The 24,013-nt window shown below is 36.5% G+C and overlaps 1 protein-coding gene across 1 annotated transcript in view; it reads right to left on the bottom strand.

The window, feature by feature from the left end:
• Window positions 1-24,013, bottom strand: part of LOC306876901 (low-density lipoprotein receptor-related protein 1B-like) — a gene marked incomplete at its 5' end in the record, with an annotated part of 297,950 nt that overhangs the window by 37,938 nt on the left and 235,999 nt on the right. Inside the window, 15 exons of the mRNA XM_079428350.1 lie at window positions 2,376-2,498; window positions 6,733-6,818; window positions 6,941-7,124; window positions 9,405-9,592; window positions 10,015-10,155; window positions 11,241-11,363; window positions 11,703-11,831; window positions 12,264-12,383; window positions 14,171-14,293; window positions 14,880-15,029; window positions 17,091-17,204; window positions 17,561-17,680; window positions 17,934-18,062; window positions 18,615-18,740; window positions 20,968-21,160. Coding sequence (XP_079284476.1) covers window positions 2,376-2,498; window positions 6,733-6,818; window positions 6,941-7,124; window positions 9,405-9,592; window positions 10,015-10,155; window positions 11,241-11,363; window positions 11,703-11,831; window positions 12,264-12,383; window positions 14,171-14,293; window positions 14,880-15,029; window positions 17,091-17,204; window positions 17,561-17,680; window positions 17,934-18,062; window positions 18,615-18,740; window positions 20,968-21,160 — 2,049 coding nt within the window. The remainder of the gene's footprint in view (window positions 1-2,375; window positions 2,499-6,732; window positions 6,819-6,940; window positions 7,125-9,404; window positions 9,593-10,014; window positions 10,156-11,240; window positions 11,364-11,702; window positions 11,832-12,263; window positions 12,384-14,170; window positions 14,294-14,879; window positions 15,030-17,090; window positions 17,205-17,560; window positions 17,681-17,933; window positions 18,063-18,614; window positions 18,741-20,967; window positions 21,161-24,013) is intronic.

The raw sequence follows: 24,013 nt of genomic DNA, 5'->3' as shown, positions 1-24,013 counted from the left end.
TGAAGGCTAACTCATCGAAAATGTCAACATTTGAATACATCACAAAATCACATGACGAATGATTCTCAGAATAGCTGCAATTTATATATGTGTAAATTATATCCAAAATCATCTTATGGTATTATTGAAAGGTTTTAATTATGGCATGTGTCCTACTACCAACACAGATTTCAGTATTCACATAACACTGAGACAAAATATATAACTGACAGTCGTATAGAGTGGTTCAGCATGCTAACTAATGAGGCCATATAGCATTTCAACTTTGGCCCATTATATATTAATAGACAAATTCCCTTATTGAACCACACCAAAGGCACTGCCTGAGGCATCATGCCAAACGTGCTCCATGGCAGGAGTTACTCAATACATTACAGTGATCAAACCCATAGCGCACTGTTCGCAGAATCCAAACATTTGTTGCTAGAGGCTGTCTTATAGATTGTGCCTCGCTTCCGTTTATCAATTGTGCAAAATAATGCATCTGAAGTCTGTAAAAAAAAAAAAATGCTGATTATGTGGTAATAAATATGCAGGCTACACCTTTAGCATCAAAAAAACATCTGTAGCTCTATTCCCTATTCATAAAGAGTTTGCGATAAATGATTTGCAATAAACAATCGTTATTCAATGCTTTAATGCAGTACATCTGACTTGGGGAGATCATCGCAGGCAACATTCATACATACATACTGTACATTAAGTTATACATCTATACATGCATACATATATACAGTATATGTGCAGCAGTGACTCGCGCACATATCTGAGCATTCAAAGGCAATAAACAGATTTAAATATTGGTTGTATTGTTCATATATTGGTTGGTTTAGTTCAAAGCAATATAAGCAATTCTAAAAATGCATAAATAAAAATTAGACAATGCTGCAGGTGAAAGGTCTGACGGTCGTACTCATGGTGGAGTAAGATAACTGAAGAATTTAGATTTAGTTGTAAGCAAGAGAAAGCAATTCTAAGAAAGAATCAATAAAGATATGATCAGTTGTCTTAAGTGAAAAGTATCAAATAGTCTGATGTGAGTTTAACGTCATCCAAGTTTAATTAATCATGCAACAACATTAAGAAATATATAGTATGGCTTTAATTTTAATAAGCAGCATCTCTGATTTTAGGGGAAATTACTATAACATGATGGCATTCCTTACTGTGGTTGAAAATTACTTCTATTAAAGATTTTGGTTGAAAATTACTTAAGTTATGGAATAAATCTACCTACATCTAAATAATTTAACTAGAGAGCTGCTAGAAAGTCAACACATTCAGAACTGAAGAACAGCTGAAAAAAAAGTGTTAATAGTAAGCAATCTGAGATGTGTTATGACTAATTAAGTAAAATGAGTGTGTAGTCTTAGATTTGTGTGTCAGAAGTAGCAGTTCCATTAAACATGAAATTATGAAATTAGGGTAGAAGCTATTATTGAATCTTGATCAGACATTTTTTTACAAAAGCTGTTCCCAGAGTGGTACACTTTCACCACTGTACCTTATTTATCCCTAAAGGGTGCGTTTAAGCACTTTAAAGGTACATATTAGTAACTAAAGTGTACATACCAAAGTGTACTTACTGCCCCAGTGACAACTTTTGCACCTTTTTTTCTGAGTGTGTATACCTGATGTACCTAATTTGCTTTTCAGTGGAATCATGAAAAATTATTGTGGAGGGTTCTTCATAAACAGTTTTCCCGAAACACTGTTTTGAATAGACACTTGTATATTAAGTCAAAGTCAGTTTTATTATTATTTATATATCTCTACCATACTAGGAGAAGAATGTACTGCGTCTCCATGTCAGTAAATAATGAATTTAAATAAAAGCATCAATTAGGTTGTTCTTCCGCAATGGAGCTGCATCATTATATTCCCAGCTAATGATGGGTAAAGGTCTCCTACCCAATCTAAACATATTGTACAAGCTTGCATTGTCTCCATTTCCAAAATCCTGAAGATTACACCCACGAATGCTAATGAATTTCAAATGGCTTTAGCTTGTGCTGAGCAGGGGTGATAAATCAGGAGGGGGCAACACTGTGTAATGAAGCCAAATGAGGCTCTTGGCCCCTGCAATAAAGCTAATGAGATGGGGAAAAGTGTTGCTCAGCAGGTACATGGCAGAGATGTGCATCTAAGCGCTAACCATGTGACCTTAATGAGTCCCTGAAATAATGCTAAATTGAGCTTTTATATTTATGGCTGTATGGCTACAGATGTCTAACATTCAGATATTGACTTTAGACCTCTTCATCGCATCCCTGTTGCAAACATGGTGTATTACGGTTAGTTCAGACCTTTTACCATTGTTGTTGGTCCTTTGTGACCCATAATAATTATTAAGAGAAATGAGAAATCAGACACACCTTGAGGTCACTGCCATTAAGGCGAATTCTGTTTATCCTCCGGCCGCTGGGTCTGCTAGAGTCAATCCAGTAAATGAACTCCTTCTTGTAGTCAAAATCCAAGCTGATAATGTTGTTAAGGCCCTACAGAAATGAGAAGGAAACACAACATAGAGGTAATAGAGGTGAATTAATTAACTGCACAACAAATGTGACTGTTAGCGCAGTCAGTGTGATGTATTAGCTGAGTAAAGGCTGCAGTCAGCAGACATAGATCAAGTATGCAGAACAAAAAAGAATGAGATGTTACGCCTTGTTCTGCTATTCAGTTAGCTGGAGGGCTTAATTACCAACTTCCGTGTACGCTTATCTCGACAGGATCTAGCAAGGATTTACTACAGACATGAAACATACAGAGAATAAATTTATTTTGATGTCTCTTCATAGTATTGATTTTGGACGAGGACGCGGTGTGCTATTGGATGCATGTGGATGCTGGCTTCAGAATCTAGGGAAGCAGTTCAGAGAGCCTTCAGAGGAAATGCTAAGGGTACATTCGTTACTGTCATGTTCACGTCAGGCCACTGTCACTCAGTCTACCGCTTACTAGCCCCCCTGCCTTTGCCCACTTCACCATGGCTGCTAAGATCAGGCGACAGGCATGATGACAGATGAAGAAAAGCTCTGATACCACCATCAGATCATCAGCACTGTGAGACCCAAAAAGACCTTTAGCCTTATCTTGTGGCAAGAACCTGCAGCCTTATCTTAAGGCCACAAACAAGTTATGTTTCATGTGACATCAGTTAGAACGTACAAGAGAGATCTATTAGAGGTCATGAGCATTTATAGTAAGGCCAGAAACACTATCTATAACTATCGTGTCTTGCCAAGATGGTCAGTTTCTACTTGTCAAAAAAATCACCTCAATTAAACTGCATTCATCAAAAAAAGACAGAATAATTGAATGAATGAATGTGAAATATTATTACTTTATTACATATTTATTCCTGTGATGGAAAAACTGATCTATCTATCTATCTATCTATCTATCTATCTATCTATCTATCTATCTATCTATCTATCTATCTATCTATCTATCTATCTATCTATCTATCTATCTATCTATCTTTTTTTTTTAAACAACGTTGACATCAGTTGTGCTACTTAATATTTTGGGGAAAACAATTATATATAATTTTTTTTCAGGCTTCTATTCTGATGAATAGACAATTGATAAAAAAAATAAAACAAATACAGAAATAAAGTGCAAATAGCATATTTTCTTAGCGATGGATGCTAATTACACTAAGTGAAAATAGCAGTATTTTTAACAATATGCCATTTACACAGTGCAAATAGCTATAGATTCTATTTACACTATATTAAAATAGCAAGATTTTCTGCTGTTTATACTGCTTATTGCATATAGTGGCATTTATCTGCACCTCAGTATTGTAGTACATTATAAAACCGTATGCAAAATTAACGTATTGAGTGTAAATTATAGTTTTAATTCAAATTAGGTTATTAAATGGATGCCACCTTATTGGGACAATAAAGCCCTCCCTACACCTACCCTAACCCTACCGGATACTTTATTTTCAACTTTTTAATTATTTCTTTCCTTTTTATTGAAAATAAGTGTCTTTCCGATGCGATATGAGATTTGAAATTGGAGAAAAAAAGTTTGGCAGAAGGCGGGTTCGAACTTGGGTCGATCGCGTCAAAAAGCACACTCCTTACCATCCACACCACTGAAACCGGAGTTAGTGTAAATAAACACTCCACAAATAAAATGAACATCTTTTGTAACAATGCAAATCTCTTTACTGGGACTTTTGATCAATTTAGCACACTTTAAAAAACAAAACAAAACAAACTAACTAACTAACTAACTAAAACATAATTTTGAAGGAAAAAGCACCATTACAAGACAAAAACAGCTGTAAGAGGAAAATGTGTTAGTTAACTAGCCAATAAGAAGTAATATGAACTGGACATTTGCAATAGAATAGGCTATACATTAATATAGCAATATTGTTGCAGTTGTATCTTGTTACTAGTCGGGATGTTGTCTATGATGTAATGAACTATTTTTCCCTAGATGTTAGATGATAAATAATGAGCTGGATAATATACAGTCAGCCAGTCATTACTGCCAAATAAACCCATTCAGGGTGATAAAAGTGGGCTTCTAATGACCAGGTAACTGCACATTTTCGCTTACTTACTGCACTGGCAATGCTTCAAACTGAAGGGACAGGCAATGCTTTAATTATGGATACAGTATGGCAGCTCGATAAATAGCTAACTTGCATTCCATACAGCAAATGAGATCATGCACTATGCTAGTGTGAGGTCAACAAAGACCTCCATTGTCAAGAAGAGGCCACAGGGGCCACTCATATTTAAGTACAAAAGCTTTCCTTCCTTCACTCATATTAAACAAAATGGAATAAATGAAATTGGATGATTGCTGATGAGATTCTCCATAAAGGGGAGAGTTTTCTGAGAGCCCTATAGACATTCCCCTGGATGACAGACTCAATTGGTATGAATAATGTAATGAGCGCTGAATTGAGGAAACTCACATTTGACTAAGAATCATCATTTCGATGGTAATGACTATAGGCCTCTAATGACACCAGATGTGGATAATAGCACAGGAAAACTCAACTTGTCACACTAGGCCAATCAAAAATGGCAGTCACATATAAAGTCAAAATGACATTTCATAGAACCATTCATGATGTGCACCAAACTTGTGTCAGACAAGCTCTTGAATATGCAGAAGAAAAAAAAAAACTTTGGTAACACTTTAGAACAGGGATGTCACAATTTGGTTTCTGCCTAGTTTCCTGTTTTGCCCTTTTTTGGTATTTCCAGTCATTAGTTAATTCGTAATCATCATTTAGTCCTGTCACCTGTGTTTAATTAATTATCTAGTTTGCTCTATTGTTTCCTGTTCCTTTATAAGCATTCCGTTTAGTTCCTGTATTCGTCTAGTCTTAATGTAATGTTGGATTTAATGCTGTGCATCCTGTGTTTTCCTCCGTTTCATTTATTAAAATATATTCTGCTTGCAATCCTCGTCCTTCTGCCTTCTTGGACAGCAACCGTTACAAGGGAACACTTATTCACTATTAACTACGATATTTCTCTAAATAAATTCCTAATTTGCTGCTTATTAATAGTTAGTAAGGTAGTTGTTAAGTTTAGGTATTGGGTAGGATTAGGCATGTAGAATAAGGTCATGTAGAATAAGGCATTAATATGTGCTTAATTAGTACTAATAAATGGATAATATTCTAGTAATATGCATGCTAGTTAAGAGACCCTAAAATAAAGTGTTACCAAAACGTTTAATCATTGCAAACAAAGAACCACCTGTGATATAGAACCTAAAAATAAAGACAAAAAATTTGTAATGGATATTTTAATAGCCAAAGACCAGGCTGATGATCAGTGTAATGCTGATATACTATATAGGAATTACTATTTTTAGTGACAGCAAAATAAATCGAAATAACTGTTGAAATAAAAGTAACACTTATTTTTCATAATATTTAATCTTGGCTTATCCTGTACAATTTGCATTATTGTTCATTTCGGTGTAGAATTATGTCTGTTTACTTTTTGATTATTTGTAACCGGTATTTGAACTCTTTTTTGGTTATTTCAAACTATTTTGGACTGTTTTGGCTTTGAACAGTGCTTGATCAGTGTGTATTTCTCTCCTGATTCAGACAAGATGACGTTTTCACTAAAAATATCTTAATGACGAATTTATTTCTTACAAACAGAGCTTTTTGCTTCACAAAATGTTAATTGATGTTTACATGTAAAATTTACATAATATATTTTTTTTAAAGTTTATAATCCATTGACAAGTCTGTCTGAATATGTATAAGATTTAATGTTAACATGTCAAAGGGTTAATTTTATTAATGTTAATTGTTATGGTTTTGCTGACATTAATTGGTTTAACTGAATTTAATGTAAAATGTATACAGCAGTCCTCGCTTTCAAGACCAGCAACAGAAGGAGTGTTTTTAATTCTTTCATGTGAAGCTCCACCAAGCCGGGACACTAGTTAATGACTTCAATTAGTGTTTTCAAAGGGCATAGGAGACAATAGACATGGTGTTGTTATCACAGTCATGTCACCACAGCTTAATTGGTCTTCTATTAGGCTTTTACAAACACAGCAGTTCTATCTTATGATCTGGTCTCTGAAGTCCAGTAACAATTTCATGAAGCAGTACAACAGTCTCAGCTGTTCAGATTACATGGGCAGCCTTTCGATAAATTGGGATATGAAAATAAACAATAAATGAGAGAACATAATTAGAAAACAGTTGACGTAGAGCTTTACCTGTTTCAGAAGAGTGTAATTGGATCCATCAACACTTAATTTTCTGATTTCATGAAGATCAGCAAGTATAAGAAAGGGTTCTTCAGCTGTGAGAAATAAAAAGGTTACTTGATGTGATGAAGATGGACAATTGTCAAGTTAACAAAGCCTGAAACCATCAAGTTTAGATGAAACACATTCTGGGGGGAATTCACTAAGTGATATTTACCTGAAAGAGACTTGCAGCTGTTGGGGTCTTTTCTTGAAGCTTCATAGCCGTCTACACAAAAACACTTAAAGGAACCATAAGTGTTGGTGCAGTTTTGGCTGCAGGGTAGCGTGGTGGAGCATTCGTCAATGTCAACACATGTTCTCCCATCGTTCTTCAGGTGAAATCCCAGCCAGCACTTACACTAGACACATTGGTGAAGAAATTATAGAGATGTTTTAATTCAAAACCAGGAAATTGCAAATTATAAAAAAAGAAACCACTTTGCTGAGACCACTCTGCAAAATTCCACTTCATTTCAGTACCATTTTACAAACTTATAGCGATAATACTCAAAAAATGAAAATGGTGCCATGATTTGAGGTCATTTGCATGTAATTCCAAATCACTTAAAACACACAAAGAGATGTCAGGCAAAAACGTTCACAGTGCTCTTTTCCACACAAATCAAAGTGAATGGGGTTCACTTATTTCTGAGTCACCTGCTCCATTGAAAAAATAATAATTTGGTTTAAAAGTTGCACCAGAACAAAAGTGCTGGCATTTTACTGATAACGATGAATCACAAACATTTTAAATTACCAAATTTGTTGCATTGTAGCTCATTGAATTACTTGTGATATGTTCTTTGCTCAGCTGTAACCTGAAGGGCTTTTCTCAACATCCCTTCATTTATACCACAGTGAATGAGGTCAGACTCTTTACCTACAGGATCTGACTCAACTACAGTACCTACAGTATCTGTGATGTCTTTATCGATTTTTAGGGTGACTGGTTAGAAATCTGCCAGGGAATGACACAGCCTCCTAACACCTTTGATGATCACAGGTCATGTGAACATGGCATTCCTGACACCAAGTTTGCCCATCAGTAACACTGCAGAAGTGTCTGTAACTCGAGAGAATTAGCTCAAAAATCTCCCTCCTTATGGCATGCCTCTAGACAGCTCCCAAAGGCACAAGCCTTTGTTTAAACTTGATCTGAGCATGCCAATTAAATACCAATGAAGCAAAACTGGCCCAAATCATTCCCATAGCTTTTTACTTTGTTCTTTATATGTTTGCCAAAGTAATTCAGTGACAAGATGTTGCAGAAACAAAAACACAGTAAGTTCTGCAAAGCAATTCTTCAGTCACATTTGTGCAAAAACTGAAGTCACATGAAATAAGACATTAATGATTTTATATATTCCCAAGGAAGATTTTCTGTTTTAAAACAGAATATATGTGGCAAATGCATAACAAATAAAAATAGTCTAAGATTTTAAAAATCTTTCTTGCCCTTTCCATTTTTATATATCTGATCACATGTGTATTTCTGCAGAAGACTTAATAATACTGTATACATTTGTAATTGTCATACTTTAGCATAAATATACTTTTAATATAATGAATATAATATAATGACCAAAAATAATGCAATAATTAAATGCAATTAAATAAATTATGCAGTACAAGCACAGTTATTGTGAGCAAATGAATGACTGCAATTCAACTATGATATGAAATTGCTGATGAACTTAAATGCTCTGCATAAAAAGTCATTGATTCTGTAAATGTTCAAGCTAAAAAAATATTTGGTAACACTTAAGAATAGGGAATACTTATTCACTATTAACTACAATGTTTTCCTCAATAAATTCCTAAATTGCTGCTTATTAATAGTTAGTAAGGTAGTTGTTAAGTTTAGGTACTGGGTAGGATTAGGGATGTAGGATAAGATCATGTATAAGTCATTAATTATTACTAATAAATGGCTAATATTCTAGTAATATGCATGCTAATAAGCAACTAGTCAAGAGACCCCAAAAAATTAAGTGTTACAAAATCTTGTAGCTTGTAAAAAAAAAAAAAAAAGATTATATTATGAAAGACGTCAATTTGTGCATAAGTGTTAGGAGAAGTCACTTCGGGTAAAAAAAATGGCCTTGAGCGACACAAGAACCTTAAATATGTAGCGAGACTAACCACAGCAACTTGTTGATTAAGCGTGTCCTTAAAGAAAGCAGGATAAAACAATGAAGTGCTGATTTAGGACAAAATGTAATACAATACCCAAACTTACATAAATTAATCTAATTCATTTATATATGTTAAAAATTTCCCTTTTTATAAAGAATGTATGATAACACTTTATTTTAGGGTCTCTTAACTAGCATGCATATTACTAGAATATTATTCATTTATTAGTACTAATTAAGCACATATTAATGCCTTATTCTACATGACCTTATTCTACATCCCTAACCCTACCCAATACCTAAACTTAACAACTACCTTACTAACTATTAATAAGCAGCAAATTAGGAATTTATTGAGGGAAAAGTCATAGTTAATAGTGAATAAGTGTTCCCTATTCTAAAGTGTTACTGAATGTATTTACAATATACAAATTGTTTTAATAATTATTTTCTTTACAATTAATTACACTATAGTAATGATCAATGTATAAATATATATTCGACCTTGTATCCCACTGGTAAGTCCTGGCAATCTTGCGTACAGCCACTGACACGACGGTTGAGACATTCATTGACATTGCAGTTTTTCTCATCTGAGCGATCTCCACAGTCATCTTTCAAGTCACATAAACTCTTCTCAGATATACAGCGGCCATTTGAGCACATGAAAAAGGAACTGTTGCATAAACTCTCTAGAAATAAAGGAGGAAAGTGAAAACAAAGGAAACATATTAAGGAAAAGTCCAAAGCAATACAAATAATTCAAACTTGCAATGTTGAAAACCAAGCTGAGAATGTAAAAATGCTTTTGGACAAAGCATGAATGGTTGGATGGCTTTAACTCTACTAAGCTAGAGGGCATAACGTTGCAATTCAACAAAAGCCAAATGTTATTTCAAGCTTCCTGCAACTGCCAGTAAGTGCAAGGCTTTTTTAAATAAATACTTGGTACGCTCTGCTGAAAACATGCCATCCCCGCAGGTCAAAGTTATCCACTTCAGCCCCCTGCTTTTATCCATGATGTTCCTTGGCCACTTGTATTCCCTCAGATGTTCAGTAAGCTCCACATCCATCAGTCAAACATATTTCAGGCACAGCTCTGTTGGGCCATTACCGGCAGCCAGGCATTTGAGGTTGAGGGGCAGCTCATCAGAGTGGTCAAGGCAGTCTGGGAAACCATCACACTCCCACTGGGCGCTGAGAAGACATCGGCCATCAGCACAGCGGAACTCATCCGGCCCACATGAGCGGTACACTGCGTAAAGAGTGAAGACTGTCAGCATAGTGACACATTTCACTATCAAACAGAGATCTTAAAGGGATAGCTCACACAAAAACGAGTTTGATTACGTTTTCATCTGGGACACAAAAGCAGATTTTTAGTGGAATGTCCAAGCTGCTCTTTTTACAATTAAATTGTTCAGCGATTTACAGTCAGGCTCCAAAAAGGACAAATAAAAATTCACCACAAAACTACTATGAAATACTGTCCACCTGACTTGAGAAATCCATTACATTACACTCTGCTAAATAATGATAAAATACATTTTGTTTTCCAAAGAAAGAAAGAAAGAAGACATATATTATCCAAAATAATATTAAATGACATAAGGTGTTAGTAAATTACGACATAATGGATGAAATATGTGAAACTTGAAGATGAATATGTGATGTTACTTTTCAATAAAATAATGTGCAGATGTCTTGGGTTAGACTTTCTAAGAACTAATGAGAACTCTCGTTGAATCTCTTTTGTTCATATTTCAACTTCAGTTCAGTAAGTTCTAGTGCAGTTCTAGTCTACTCTATGAACTGGGGTGATGTCCTGTGGAGAGGCTGTCCTTTCATGTTGTGAAGACCAGGGCCCAAGTTCTCCATCAAAAAGCCCACAGATATTTCAGCTTTAAGTAAAATATAGTTCTAAGACATTTTTAGAAAACCCCAATAATTAAAGTACTGACTATTCTTGAAATTGTTCTTCTTAATTAAGACTGTATAGTACAAATAATACGAGCACAGAGCAGCCTAAGGCTCACAGTAGAGCTTTAATTAACTGAGAAATGCCACAGTTTTTCCATTAAAACACTGCATATTTGTACTATTTCAATGTTGATTTTTGTGGTATTCAGTTTACGTTATAAATAAAATTAGCTTTTGCAAATTCCATAAGGGAGAAGCAGGTAACTATAGTGACCAAAGACAGAAAAAAAGCATTTCTCAAGGGCTCTGCTTCTCGGTTTGTTGCTTATTCAAAGCCCAAGTCTGAAACTATACTTTTGGAATATAGGAAAAGCAAATAAATATTACTCATTAAGGCAGATTTCAAGAAAAGATGCTTACCACATTCAACCGATTCATCCGAGCCATCTCCACAGTCGTCATCATGGTCGCAAACAAAGTGTTTTGGAATGCAGCCTTTGTTGAGGCATCTGAAGGAATTCTCATCACATGTGTTATTTGGAGCTGCGGGGGGTAAACATCAGGACCTTGAGCTTAATTAATTCTCACTAAGGCTTATTTCACCTTGGGGTACTAGTCATATCTGCCAAATCCATCTCTACCACAGCCTGCAGTCTAACATGTTACAAAATGCATCACGAATGAAGTGCCTATGGTTAAGAATATATCTTATTCTTTGGATGTCATTTAAATGAGTTTTTAAATCCTGACCTGAGCACGTATCAAATAGGCAATTATAATGAATGGCCGACATAGCTGTTAAAACAACACCTGAAGGGAGCTTTCATTGATAACACATTGACATGCAGAAGACATTTTAAACAGATCAATGAGAATATTTACCACAGCCAGCCACAGCCAGTTCATCGCTGCCATCGGGACAGTCTCTCTCCCCGTCACACAACCAGCGCTTGGGAACACATGCATACGAGCCTGGACAACTGAATAACCCTGGGGCGCAGGTCACCGAGCCTGGAGAATATTTTGATAGTAATGCACCATTAAATGTTGCTCAGGTCTATTGATTATAAATCACAGCCGACTTGAATATCTAGAGCAATCACACAGTAATTTATGAAAGCTTTTTAGCAAATGCTCAGCATACATTTGGATTTTCATTGTTGCTTATCAAGTTCTGAAAACTATTTATCGTGTTTAATTGCATTTGGCGTTATTAAGAACATAGCAATATCATTAATATCTCACTGACATTTCATTACAATCCAATCAAACATTTGTTTACTACAAATATTTACTAATATACTAAAGCATGATTGCATTTTCATAATTGCCCAATTTATAATAGTTGCATTGTAAACTCAAATCATTCAAAACGCAGCCTTTGAGGCACCAAAAAACAATATTTACAGTTGCACAGAATGGAAGGAGAGGTCACATGCGTACCGCAGAGATCTACACTCTCATCCACCCTGTCTCCACAGTCGTCTTCGCCATCACAGAGCCACTGCTTCGCTATGCACTTGTTTTTTGAACAAGCAAACTGGTTCCACAGACAGGAGGAGTCTATCAACAAAGGAGTTTGAGAGCCACAAATAACAGTGCTTAGAAAAATGACATCCACAATTTAGGACTCATCTCTAGCCGAATGCTTTTAGAGATGGCTTCTTTATTTCTAAATTCAGCAGACTTGGCAGTAGACCTCTGGATTACACTTACATTACTTGTGCTCTCTAAAAACGGCGGCAACACAACACTCTACAACCCCTCGCCATAAATACACCAGTCTTTGTTGGAGTGGTTTTTACATTAAGATGCAAAAAAGCAGAATAATTGTATTTTCTGCATTTTTTGTTGTGTAATCACACTTTCATCCTGTCGTTCATCTCAAATATATAGAACTAGCAGACACATCTATCTCTGTTCTTTGTGTTGAGCAACACCTTTACCCTATGAAAATATTGTTTTTATTCTCATACAGTATGTGTACATGCTAGTGCACTTCTAAAAGTTGACAAATTAATATTTCAGATCATATATGGATTTAAAATGAACAGAATTTATATTGTGGAAAAAGTGTAAAACAAATAAATTGACGTATACTATTAAAAAAAAAAATCTATTTCAAATAAATACTGGTCTTTGAAATGTTCTATTCATCAAAGAATTCTGAAAAAAAGTCAATTGTATCACCATTCCCACAATATATTAAGAAGCACAGCTATTTTCACCTGCTTTCAGTAAATAGATGTTTCTTGAATACCAGATCAGCATATTAGAATAATTTCTGAAGGATAATGTGAAAACTGGAGTAAAGGCTGCTGAAAATTCAGCACAGGAAAAATTTAATTTTACAACAGTCACTTTAAATTGTAATAATATTTTACAATATTACTGCCTACCCTACACTGTATTTTTGATCATATAAATGCAGCCTTGGTGAGCATAATAGACTACTTTAAAAAACATCACCAATTTACAAAAACTTAAACTTTTGAATAGTACTTGTTTTTTTTGTTTTTTAATCAAATTCTTGCATGATCAAGACATTTCTCAGGTCTGATGGAATGTAATTATACGTCAACATGCCCATACATGTGCAAATTGCGATAGCAGGAAAGCAGATGACAGAGACGACAGTTTATATCTAAGCCAATTTTTTTTTTTCCCCTTTCACTTCTATTCTAGACAGACTCTGCCTGCCAAAGGAGTTAAAGTGGTCCACTCCTGGGGTTACAGCATGGAGAATGAAATTAAGGGTCGCAGCAGGAAAGATTGGTTCTCAAATGATTCTCCTCAACTGTCTGATGCTCTCTTGCTATATCTGCAGATATCCTATCTCCATTCACAGTGCTGACAGTGAGCAAAGATGTCGTGCCATCTTAAGCAAAAAAACACCCTTTCAATTCTAAAAAAGGAGTATGTCCACATTAGATGAGGTGTATACTGTAGGTTGTTTAAAAAAAGCAATTAATTCACTAATTCATCCATTCATTCAAAAATAAATAAATAAATAACTAAATGCATACATAATAAATAAATAACTAAAACTAATTTATAAATGTAGAATATATAATCTTATGTCTATCTATCTGAATTTCATACAACCGTTTTGTGAACTGAAAATGCTTTGAGGGATCCAGTTATATACATACACGCAAGCCTCCAAGGGCACAGGTACACATGGAGATTGGTTTTTATCACCTGAAAATGCTTCTCTTGACCTCAGTATTAGCAGCTGAATTGGTTTCCGCATTCAAAGCTCATCTCAAGAGGTGGGCCATAATCTCTCGCTCCACATGAGAAATCAAGCCGAGTGAAAGCAATGGGAGGCTAATACCAGTCATGCTTACCACACTGGAACTCATCTGCACCATCTTCACAATCCTTCTGCCCATCACAAAGCCACACGCTGGAGATGCAGTTCCCGCTGGGGCAGGCGAAGTGGCCTTCTGCACATTTCTGCCCGTGGGAGACTGCGGCAGTCAGAGAAAAAAACATGTTTGATCATGGAGAGCGTAAATAAGTCCAAGATTTGCTTAGTGTAGTGGGAATTTGGTCCAGCGGTTGTTTGGGTCATTATTCCCTCCCTAAAATCGCTCCCAGGCAGATTAAATCGTTATGTGATGCAATTCTCTATGGAACTATAAGGGTGTAAAAGTGCACTTGCCTCATTAAAAGTACATCTCCATTCAAACAGGTCTTCTCCGATAAATTCCACATTTGCTTTCTATTTGAAACTACTGACACGCTAATGAGTAATAAGCTGAAACCTGCCAAGACTAATTTTTATGCTACCTTTTCATCAGCGGTCTTGAAGGGACCGCAGTTTGCACGAGTGTTTAAATGTCTGCTCTTCGCAAGTCTGACAATCACCAATAATTATTCATCAGCCTTCCGCACCTTTTGAGGCTCTTCAAGCATGGAGAAAAAGAAAGGGGCTTGTCTCTGCTTCATTACCCCTTTCATAAATAGTGTTTCGACAAAATTAATTCGATTTTAATGGAACCTGGCTTCCTCAAGCTGCAAAGCTAACAAATGGAGAGCTATAGTGAGCGTTACCCTGACAGTTCCTCTCATCGGCGTAATCTCCGCAGTCATTGGCTCCATCGCACAGCCAGGAATGGTGAACGCATAGTGAAGTGCTGTTACAACTGACAAAGACCTTTTCTGTCACTCCCATCCTGTAAAAGTCTGCACAATCTGTGTGATCTGAAAAAAGGGGGGAAGACTTTGTTATCTAGGTCACAAGAGATAACAAAACAGACGACGCAAATTATTCCAAGCTGTATGATCATTCAAAATGAAGACAATAGTTCACCCAAATATGACTTCTGTCCATATGACTTTCAAAAGATGATTTTCTTAATATTGTCCAAGCTACTCTTTGCAATGTAATTAAAGTAAATAGAGCTGAGTCTCCAAAATTACTAAAATGCACCATTAAAGTAATAAAGTATCATTTAAATACAACTACACTATTCAGCAAGGGTACATTAAATAGATCAAAAGTGATAGTAAACATGTAATGTTACAAAAGATTTCTATTTCAAATAAATGATGTACGTTTGAACTTTTTTATTTATCAATGAATCCTGAAAAAGAAAAATGTCACACAGTTTCCACAACAATATTAAGTAGCACACGTTTTCAACATTGATAATAATAAGAAATGTTTCTTAAGCACCAAATCAATATATAAGATGATTCCTGAAGGACCATGTCACAAGACTGTAGTAATAGCTGCTGAAAATTTGAGATGGTGAGATGGTGCTCACTGCAGAACACAAGATCCAGGGGGCGTGGTTGGATCTAGATCCAACTCCTCCCACCTTACATATACCTAAACCTACCCGTCTCCACCCCCTGATCCCTAAACCCATCTCCAACCCTAAACCTACCAATCTCTACCCTCCACCATCTAGATGTGGATCCAACCCCGTCCCCTGGTAGGGCTCACTGACGTTGATGAGATTAACTGAATGACAAGACGTTTTTCGATAGTCGATGGTATTGAGTCAATTCGGTCGGTGCCTAAAAAGTATCGAACTCGATACCCAGCCCTACCCCCTGGATCTTTGTTCTGCAGTGAGGGGCTACTGGAAAATTTGGCTTTGCATAAATTATTATTATTATTATTTTTTTGGACCAAATACATTTTAACTCCAGTTTTAGCATCCTGTTAGATATCGGATCGATTTTAAGGCCTTAGTAATAATCTTCAAAATTTTAAACGGTCTCACATCTTTGTATTTGTCAGATCTTGTTACCTTTCATAAACTTAAGAACTTGAGATCTGCTGACAAGCAATTACTCCAGGTACCGTGGTCCCGACTTAAGCGAAAAGGGGATCGGGCTTTTTCAATTGCCGGTCCTCGGCTATGGAATAATCTACCTCTAGCCATTCGTGCTCTGTGTTCGCTTTTAAAACGGCTTTGAAGAAGCATTTTTATTTTATGGCGTTTGAATCTGATTTAGGAGAGACATAATGAATGTTTTGCTTTTTAAGATGTTGTGTGTGTCATTGTGTTTGTTTTTTTTGGAATGCTCTGAAGGCAGTAGAAATGTGCTTTATAATAAAAAATAAACTAAGACTTGGTAAACATAAAAGGTTTCTTTTAAAAAATCATACTGATCCCAAACTTTTGAAGGGCAATATATAAGTCATATGAAAGCTATTTTGTGAAAAACTGACTGAAATTGTTTTGCTTAAAAATATGGCTCAAAATGGACTTCAGAAGTCATGCATTCTACAAAAACCTCAATACCAAATGCCATTGGCTCTAATGTCATTGATGTCAATGCTGCCATTTGATTTGAAAGTTACAGCAGAGCAGTTTTGACTTAATTTAGACTAAAAATTCACTACACGTGACTACAATAATGACTACAATATCATATGACATCAAAAGACTTGGAATATAGACCCTCTGTCCCTCAGACTTGCTTTTAAAACAAGTATCCTTATCCTTTTAAGGTGCTTTTTGTCATTTTGCCCCCTTTCATTTTATGGGAAAGAGTGGACAGGATATGCTTTAAAAATTTGCCTTTTTAGTTCCATTGAAGAAAGACAGTCATAAAGATTTGGAAGGACATTTTTTTCATCTCTGGGTGAACTGTCCCTTTAATGGCAGTTTATTGATTTATCCTCAGTTCTATCTAGGAATGCATTACATTTGTAGTCTATAATAGTCTGATACGTCAAGGCAGCGATTATTACAGTAGGATAACAAGAACGTGTGCTGATTTGCAACATGGGCAGCGGTGCCTTACTGCAGTTCTTTTCATCCGAGGCATCGGCGCAGTCGATGACCTGGTTGCACCAGGAGGATATTGGTATGCAAGTTCCATCTTGACAGGATGACTCAGATGCAGCACACGTGACATCTGGAACAGAGACAGTTCATTTACACTGAGAGCAGAGAGACTAAAGCACCTGCACGTGTGCTTAAATTAATGAAATATTGTGCAACGATATTTGTACTGTATGATATGCACCACAATTGACTGATGACAACAGGGTCTTCCAAACAGCTCCAAAGAAAATGACTTGTGAAATGCTTTCACAGCTTGAAAATTGGGTGTCATTTTTGAGGGCTAACATGGTCCGAAATAAACCTACTAGCGTCACAATATATTTTACTGCTGCCTATTTTCTTTTATAGACTGCAAAAAAAATTCATATCTTCCTTAAGTGAAATTTAGATGCAAAATGTCAAAATAATAATAGACAAGATACCCACTGTTACAAAATGCCTCATCTGAGTTGTCCCCACAGTCGTCCATTCCATCACAAAAGCGATTGTTAGCCACACAACGCCTGTTGTAGCAAGGACGATGACCCTTTCGGCAGCTCCTGTTGTCTAGCGATACGGAAAGCAACAGCACAGCAAATCTTTCACATCAGGGCAAAAAAAGCTTATTTACTTTTCTCTTGCTCTGGGCTTATTCCCATTTGCTCCTCTGGTTGAAAGCAGTAAGGGGAAGCGGCTCATTTTATTAGGTTGAAGCCTCAGGGAATGGAACTGCCACCTTAAACCAATTCTGCGTGCTTACTGCTTTCATAACGCAGGAGTGGAGAGTACATACAGCAAAGCATTGTGATCGGCTACTTACCACAATACTGCATTTTCTCATCTGACTTGTCTTTGCAGTGGGCAATTCCATCACACGTTAGCTGGTAGTCTATACATTCCCCATTTCCACACTCAAACTCAGTGTGGATGTTGCAAGATGATGTTTTAGCTATAAAAGAGAACACAAAACGACGTAAAAAAAAAATTCTAGCCAACAAAACTAACTTTATATAAATGAAATTCATTATGTGGCTAATTATTAATTGTTGTGTGTGTTTTTGTATTGTGTATATGTGAGCCTTTTACCCAAGACAAATTTCTATCACTGGTTGATAGACAAAGTTTTTGAATCTTGAATCACACTACAAATCAATTTTAATTCATAAATTAAAAACTTTATGTTAATCATAGAAAAGATGTATTCGAACTGTATTTGTAATTGATGTTTAATTTACTTCTGAATAAAATAAAAGCCAAAATTAGAATAATATCTTTGATCCAATAGCACATCTTTTGTCAAGAAGCTACACTTTTTGAAGTACCATTCATGCCCATAGCAAAAACAGTACAGGAAAAATTCAAATCCCAAACTTCTGAGCAACAGCCATAGCGAAGACTAGTTAAATAAAAAAACAAACGCTGGAATAAATGAAGAAAAGTAATTTCACATCTTTCTGAGATGTAGGGACTCTGAGTCTGAGGGAAGCATGGCGAAACTTACACACACATCTGTTGTCATCGAGCAGTATCCGCTCTCCTCGGCAGCTGCAGTTGACTGTGCCATCTGGAGTAAGGAGACACAGGTCACCACAGCCACCATTCAGAACCCTGCATGGAGATAGCTCGCCTGAAACACAGGAACAAGGGAGCATCATGTACCTTCACAACAGTGCTCTGAGTATGTAAAAAAGCCTAAATAACAATATTAAGCAACAAACAAGAACACAGAGGAAAGTCATTCCAAAGTCTTTGAAGTGAGCAATCCACAAAACTTTGAGCTAAAAACAGGTTTGCTTTCTTAAAAAGAGCTGACTATACTGACAAATGCAGTACATCGGGGGCTTATTCACTGAATACCCTGGAGTTCCTACAAAGTGCAGTTCCTAAGCAAAACAAAAAAGTTGTTACAAATTTAAAACGCAAGTGTAATCTCATTTAAACGGATGAAGAAAACTATACTGTTCTGCTCTATTTCTAGGTCACTATAATCAAATATGCAAATTTGTGATATTGAACGTGACTCTAATACTAATGTTAGTTTGGTCTCATTGAGATACTATTATAGTTTTTATTATACTTTTGAATCAGTATTAATATTTATATTTTTTGCTTTCTTCTTCATTTTAGCTTTGAATTTTCATTTTATTAATTTTGTGTTGTATACTGCTAAAATTTTTGACTTTTTGGGGGAAGTCGTGGCCTAATGGTTAGAGAGTCGGACTCGTAATCGAAAGGTTGCGAGTTCGAGTCCCCGGCCGGCAGGAATTGTAGGTGGGGGGAGGGAATGTCCAGCGCTCTCTCCACCCTCAATACCACGACTGAGGTGCCCTTGAGCAAGGCACCGAACCCCCAATTGCTCCCCGGGCGCTGCAGCATGGCTGCCCACTGCTCCGGGTGTGTGTTCATGGTGTGTGTGTGTGTGTGTGTGTGTGTGTGTGGATTTGTTCACTACTCACTGCTGTGTGTGTGCACTTGGATGGGTTAAACGCAGAGCACCAATTTCGAGTATGGGTCACCATACTTGACAATACGTCACGACTTTTTTTTTTTTTTTTTTTTTTTTTAAATAAAAAGATAGATCGACAGACATACCGACAGAATACAGGTAAAACCCTTGTAAAAATAAATACAGAAAATACTGTCATATTAATACAGTACATTGTGTGCTATTTATTTTAGAGTGTATATAGTTTTTATTTTTATTTCAGTTTTAATTTTAGTTATTTTTGTACACCAAGTTAAACTAATTTAAAATGAAAAATGTTGGCTTGGCAACTAGCCGAAAAGTTTTAAAATCTGAAAAAGATTTTATACTTTATTTCATTTCACTTAAAGCTATTATTTTTATTTCAAATAACATTTTTATGGTGTACATTTTAGTTTCAGTTTTTGCTAACTATAATAACCCTGCTTTGTACAGACGTCAGATGTTCTCACATCCATTAAGGCACAAGATGTTCTTAGGATAGATCTCAAATCATACTGGAAAACAAGTTTCTGGTTTATGCTGCCTGACTGCTGTGATGGGGGGGGGTTTGGGGGAAGGTCAAATCAAATACCAAGACATTCTGCAAGTTTGACTCTAATTATTAAGCAGGCAGTATATATTTATAATGAAAAACAAAATCGAATTAGAAAGAATTGTCCATTTAATCAGACTGATCAAGGAACTTTTAAATGAACATCCAGACTGTCAGGAAACGTTATGAAACCAGAACATTGTGCCTCTGGGAGCTGTATGAAGCAGCCATACCTATGAAGAGCCTCCAGCATCTCTAATTCGTTTTGCTGTGACTCAGCATGAATATGGAAACGAGTCTCAAAAATCAAAGGTGGTGTGTTAACTTGGCATAGTGTCAGATGAAAGAATAGGAAAGAAAGATTTCTGAAATAAGATCACGTTGATTACAGCAGCAGTTATCCTCACTTCTGTCTGATGGTGTTGACTGGTAACATTCCTTAGGTAAAAATGGTTAGGGGCAGACAGCTGCAATCATATGGCATGATCAAACAAATGAGAGGAGAAAACCCTTCACAGCAGGCTCACAAACAGAAACCGTCAAGAGTCTCTTAAACCGATTTCCCAATGTCCTACTTTTCATATTTGCGACAGTTCAGAGCATCCTCTGTGACTCGAGCATACTTTTTTATATTAATTATGTCTCCAATTTAGTTTGCTTGGTTACTAAATAAGTCATTCATTCATACTAAATAATATCATTCCTACTATTCCTTGGAAATCAAAAAGAGCCACCACCACCGAAAGCTCAACTGTGAATTCAATGCACGCAACACATATATAAAATATTCAGAGGCCACTCTCAGAGCCCAATCATATATTTTGGAATACTTACAATTATTAGTGTCTTTGGCAACTGCTATAATTCCCATTGGCTGGTGGGGAATATCAGCCCTGAGAACTTTAGTATCTCCTCCCGTGAACTTGTTGGTCCGTAGCACAGCCCGCCGAGTCCAGTCAGACCAAAAAATGTAGTTTCCGTGGATAGCAAGTCCGAAAAATGTGCCAGGTCCTGACCTTACAATCACCTGACAACAAATACAGAGGGTAAAATATAAAGCATTCACTTACAGATTATAGCTATTCGATATATACGTATAGTATATATTTGGTAGCTGCCATGTATTGTATACAAATCTCATGTTCACCAAGGCTGCATTTATTTTCAATTCTTTCTAATTTAATAGTAAATTTAAAATATATATTTTTTTAATAGAACAAATTGTAAAAATCTAAAGGTCTTTATTGTCACTTTAGATTAATTTAATGGATACTTGCTGAATAAATTTTACTTTCTCAGTAAACACACACACACACACCAAACCGATCCCAAAATAAAACATTGAAAACCTAAAATCAAAATCAAAGTGAATTTAGGCATCACATTATTATAATGTACAGTATGAAAAATTGTATAAATATTTATTTTGAGACGTCCTAAAGATAATCACAAAGGTAAAACCAGGAGAAATGTACATGCACTATTACATATCCAATATCGACCGATAAAATAAAATTAAAATACATTTCGGTAACACTTTAGTATAGGGACCAACTTTCATTATTTACTAGCTGCATATTGCCATGCTTATTAAATAACATATTGGCTGTTTATTAGTACTTATAAATCACATTCTTCATGTCCATATTCTACATCCCTAATCCTACCCAATACCTAAACTTTACAACAAGCTTACTGACTTTTAATAAGCAGCAAATTAGGAGTTTAATGAGGCATAAGTCCTAGTTAATGGTTTGATAATAGCAAGAATTGCTATTAAAATGAAGCGTGACCAAAATTTATAATATGGTATGGTACTCATATATTGTGCATCCTAAAATTTCAGCCATCCAGCTGTCAAAATATTCACCCCTATTATCAATCAGTGCAAAACATGCTAAAAACAATCATTTTTGGCCACCAGAATGAGAAATGAATAGAATGGAGAAATGCATCTTACATGAGGATCAAACCAATGGCTTACAATTAAAAACAAGGGACAAAAACACAACTCTGACGACCACTGGAAAGTCTCTTTGAGGGGACTAAAACTAATGTGTAGGTAGAGGACAAGTGCTTTAAATAATCCCCCAGCAGTCAGTTTAGCCCAGATCCTGTGAGTGTTGATGCAGGTGTCATGTGACGGACACAGATATACATCACACGACTCCTTCTGGGAGTTTCCAAGCTGTGGGGCGGGAGGATGTCCCACAGCTCCGGAGCCCAATCATTAACAGGAACACGCTTGTAGCCGTGATCACATTAGCCCTGCCACCATGGTGGGAAAAATAGGACAGGTGTTGATTAAGAGAGCCCAGCTTGAGCAAACAACAACTGGAGATACGAGAGAGGGGGGGGGCATGCCAGATGGTTTTTGATGGAGCATATTGATTCAGAATTAAATTTAGGGGTGCAAGCGTTCTGCTCCAGCACTAATTATCTCTGTTTATCTGATCAAATAGATGTCAAATAGAGTTTTTGGCTAACAACTATAGCCGCATACATTTGCTCTGTTCTCAAATTCAAATTTTATTTGTCACATACATATACATACATAGTACGACATGTAGTGAAATGTATTGTACGACTGTCCAACAAATTGTCCAACAAAATTAAGAAAAACCTCAAGTTTACAAAAATACAAATAGAAAAAGTACAGTAAACATATATACAGAAATAAACTAGCAATAAAATAAAATAACAAATAGATATGAGAATAAAAATAGATATGAAGAATAAAAATAGAATATGATTCTATATAGATTCTATAAAAAGTAAAGTGTATGTCAGTGATAAAGTGTCCGTGTGCTGTGCAGTGCAGTAAAGTGTATATGTGAGTAAAAGGAATACTAAAGACAAAGACAAATGGTATGTAAGTCCCACTCATTTATCCTCACGTGACCTTCTACAAATTAGTGCAGATTGTATTTGAAAATGTGCAAAGTGGAAGTGTGGGGTGATGTGATTAGAGTGGAGAGTGGTTAAGACTCCGAATGGCCTGCGGGAAGAAGCTCCTCCTCATTCTCTCTGTGTTCGCCTTCATGGAGCGGAAGCGTCTCCCTGAACGCAGCAGAGAAAAGAGTCCATTGTTGGGATGGCTGAGGTCCTTCACTATCTTCCTGGCCCTGGTCAGACACCGCTTGCTGTAGATCTCCTGCAGGTCAGGGAGCTCGGTGTGAATGGTACGTTCCGCTGAACGCACCACCCTCTGGAGGGCTCGTCTGTCCTGCATAGTGCAGTTCCCGAACCAGGAAGTGATGCTGCCCGTCAGGACGCTCTCGATGGTGCAGGTGTAAAAAGTCTTAAGCACCCGAGAGGGAAGTCTAAAGTCCCTTAAGCGTCTCAGATGGTCCAGACGCTGCCTGGCCTTCTTCACCAGGGCGCTGGTATGACAGGACCAAGTCAAGTCCTGCGTGATGTGAACACCCAGGTATCTGAAGCTGTCCACTCTCTCCACTGGAGTCCCGCTGATCGTGATCGGCTGGTATGACCGCTCCTGCTTCGTACTGAAGTCCACTATCAGCTCCTTAGTTTTGCTGATGTTCAGGTGTAGACTATTCACCTGTTCTGATGAGCATTACCAAAAATTTACATCTATAATAATACACCTCTTTGTGTGGATGTGATATAAATGATGGCACCTCACAGTGTGTTTCATCAGAGAAAGTCTAACCATGCGTACCGTTAAGCTTCCACTCAGTTTCACCACACAAACCCCTCTGATAAAACCAGTTGGGAGATTCCAACTGCAAGGCAGTTTGCCAAATGCCATGTTGATTCAGTTTTGCTTAATTCTTCACAGTTTAACTGGCTAGTTGATAGGATGGCCCGGCAGGGGTCTCAAAATAAGCTTTCATTACCACTAGTGTGCTTAGTTTGG

This window comes from Barbus barbus (assembly GCF_936440315.1).
Source record: "Barbus barbus genome assembly, chromosome: 11".
NCBI classification, from domain to species: Eukaryota; Metazoa; Chordata; class Actinopteri; order Cypriniformes; family Cyprinidae; genus Barbus; species Barbus barbus.
This window is presented reverse-complemented; position numbering and strand designations above follow the sequence as displayed.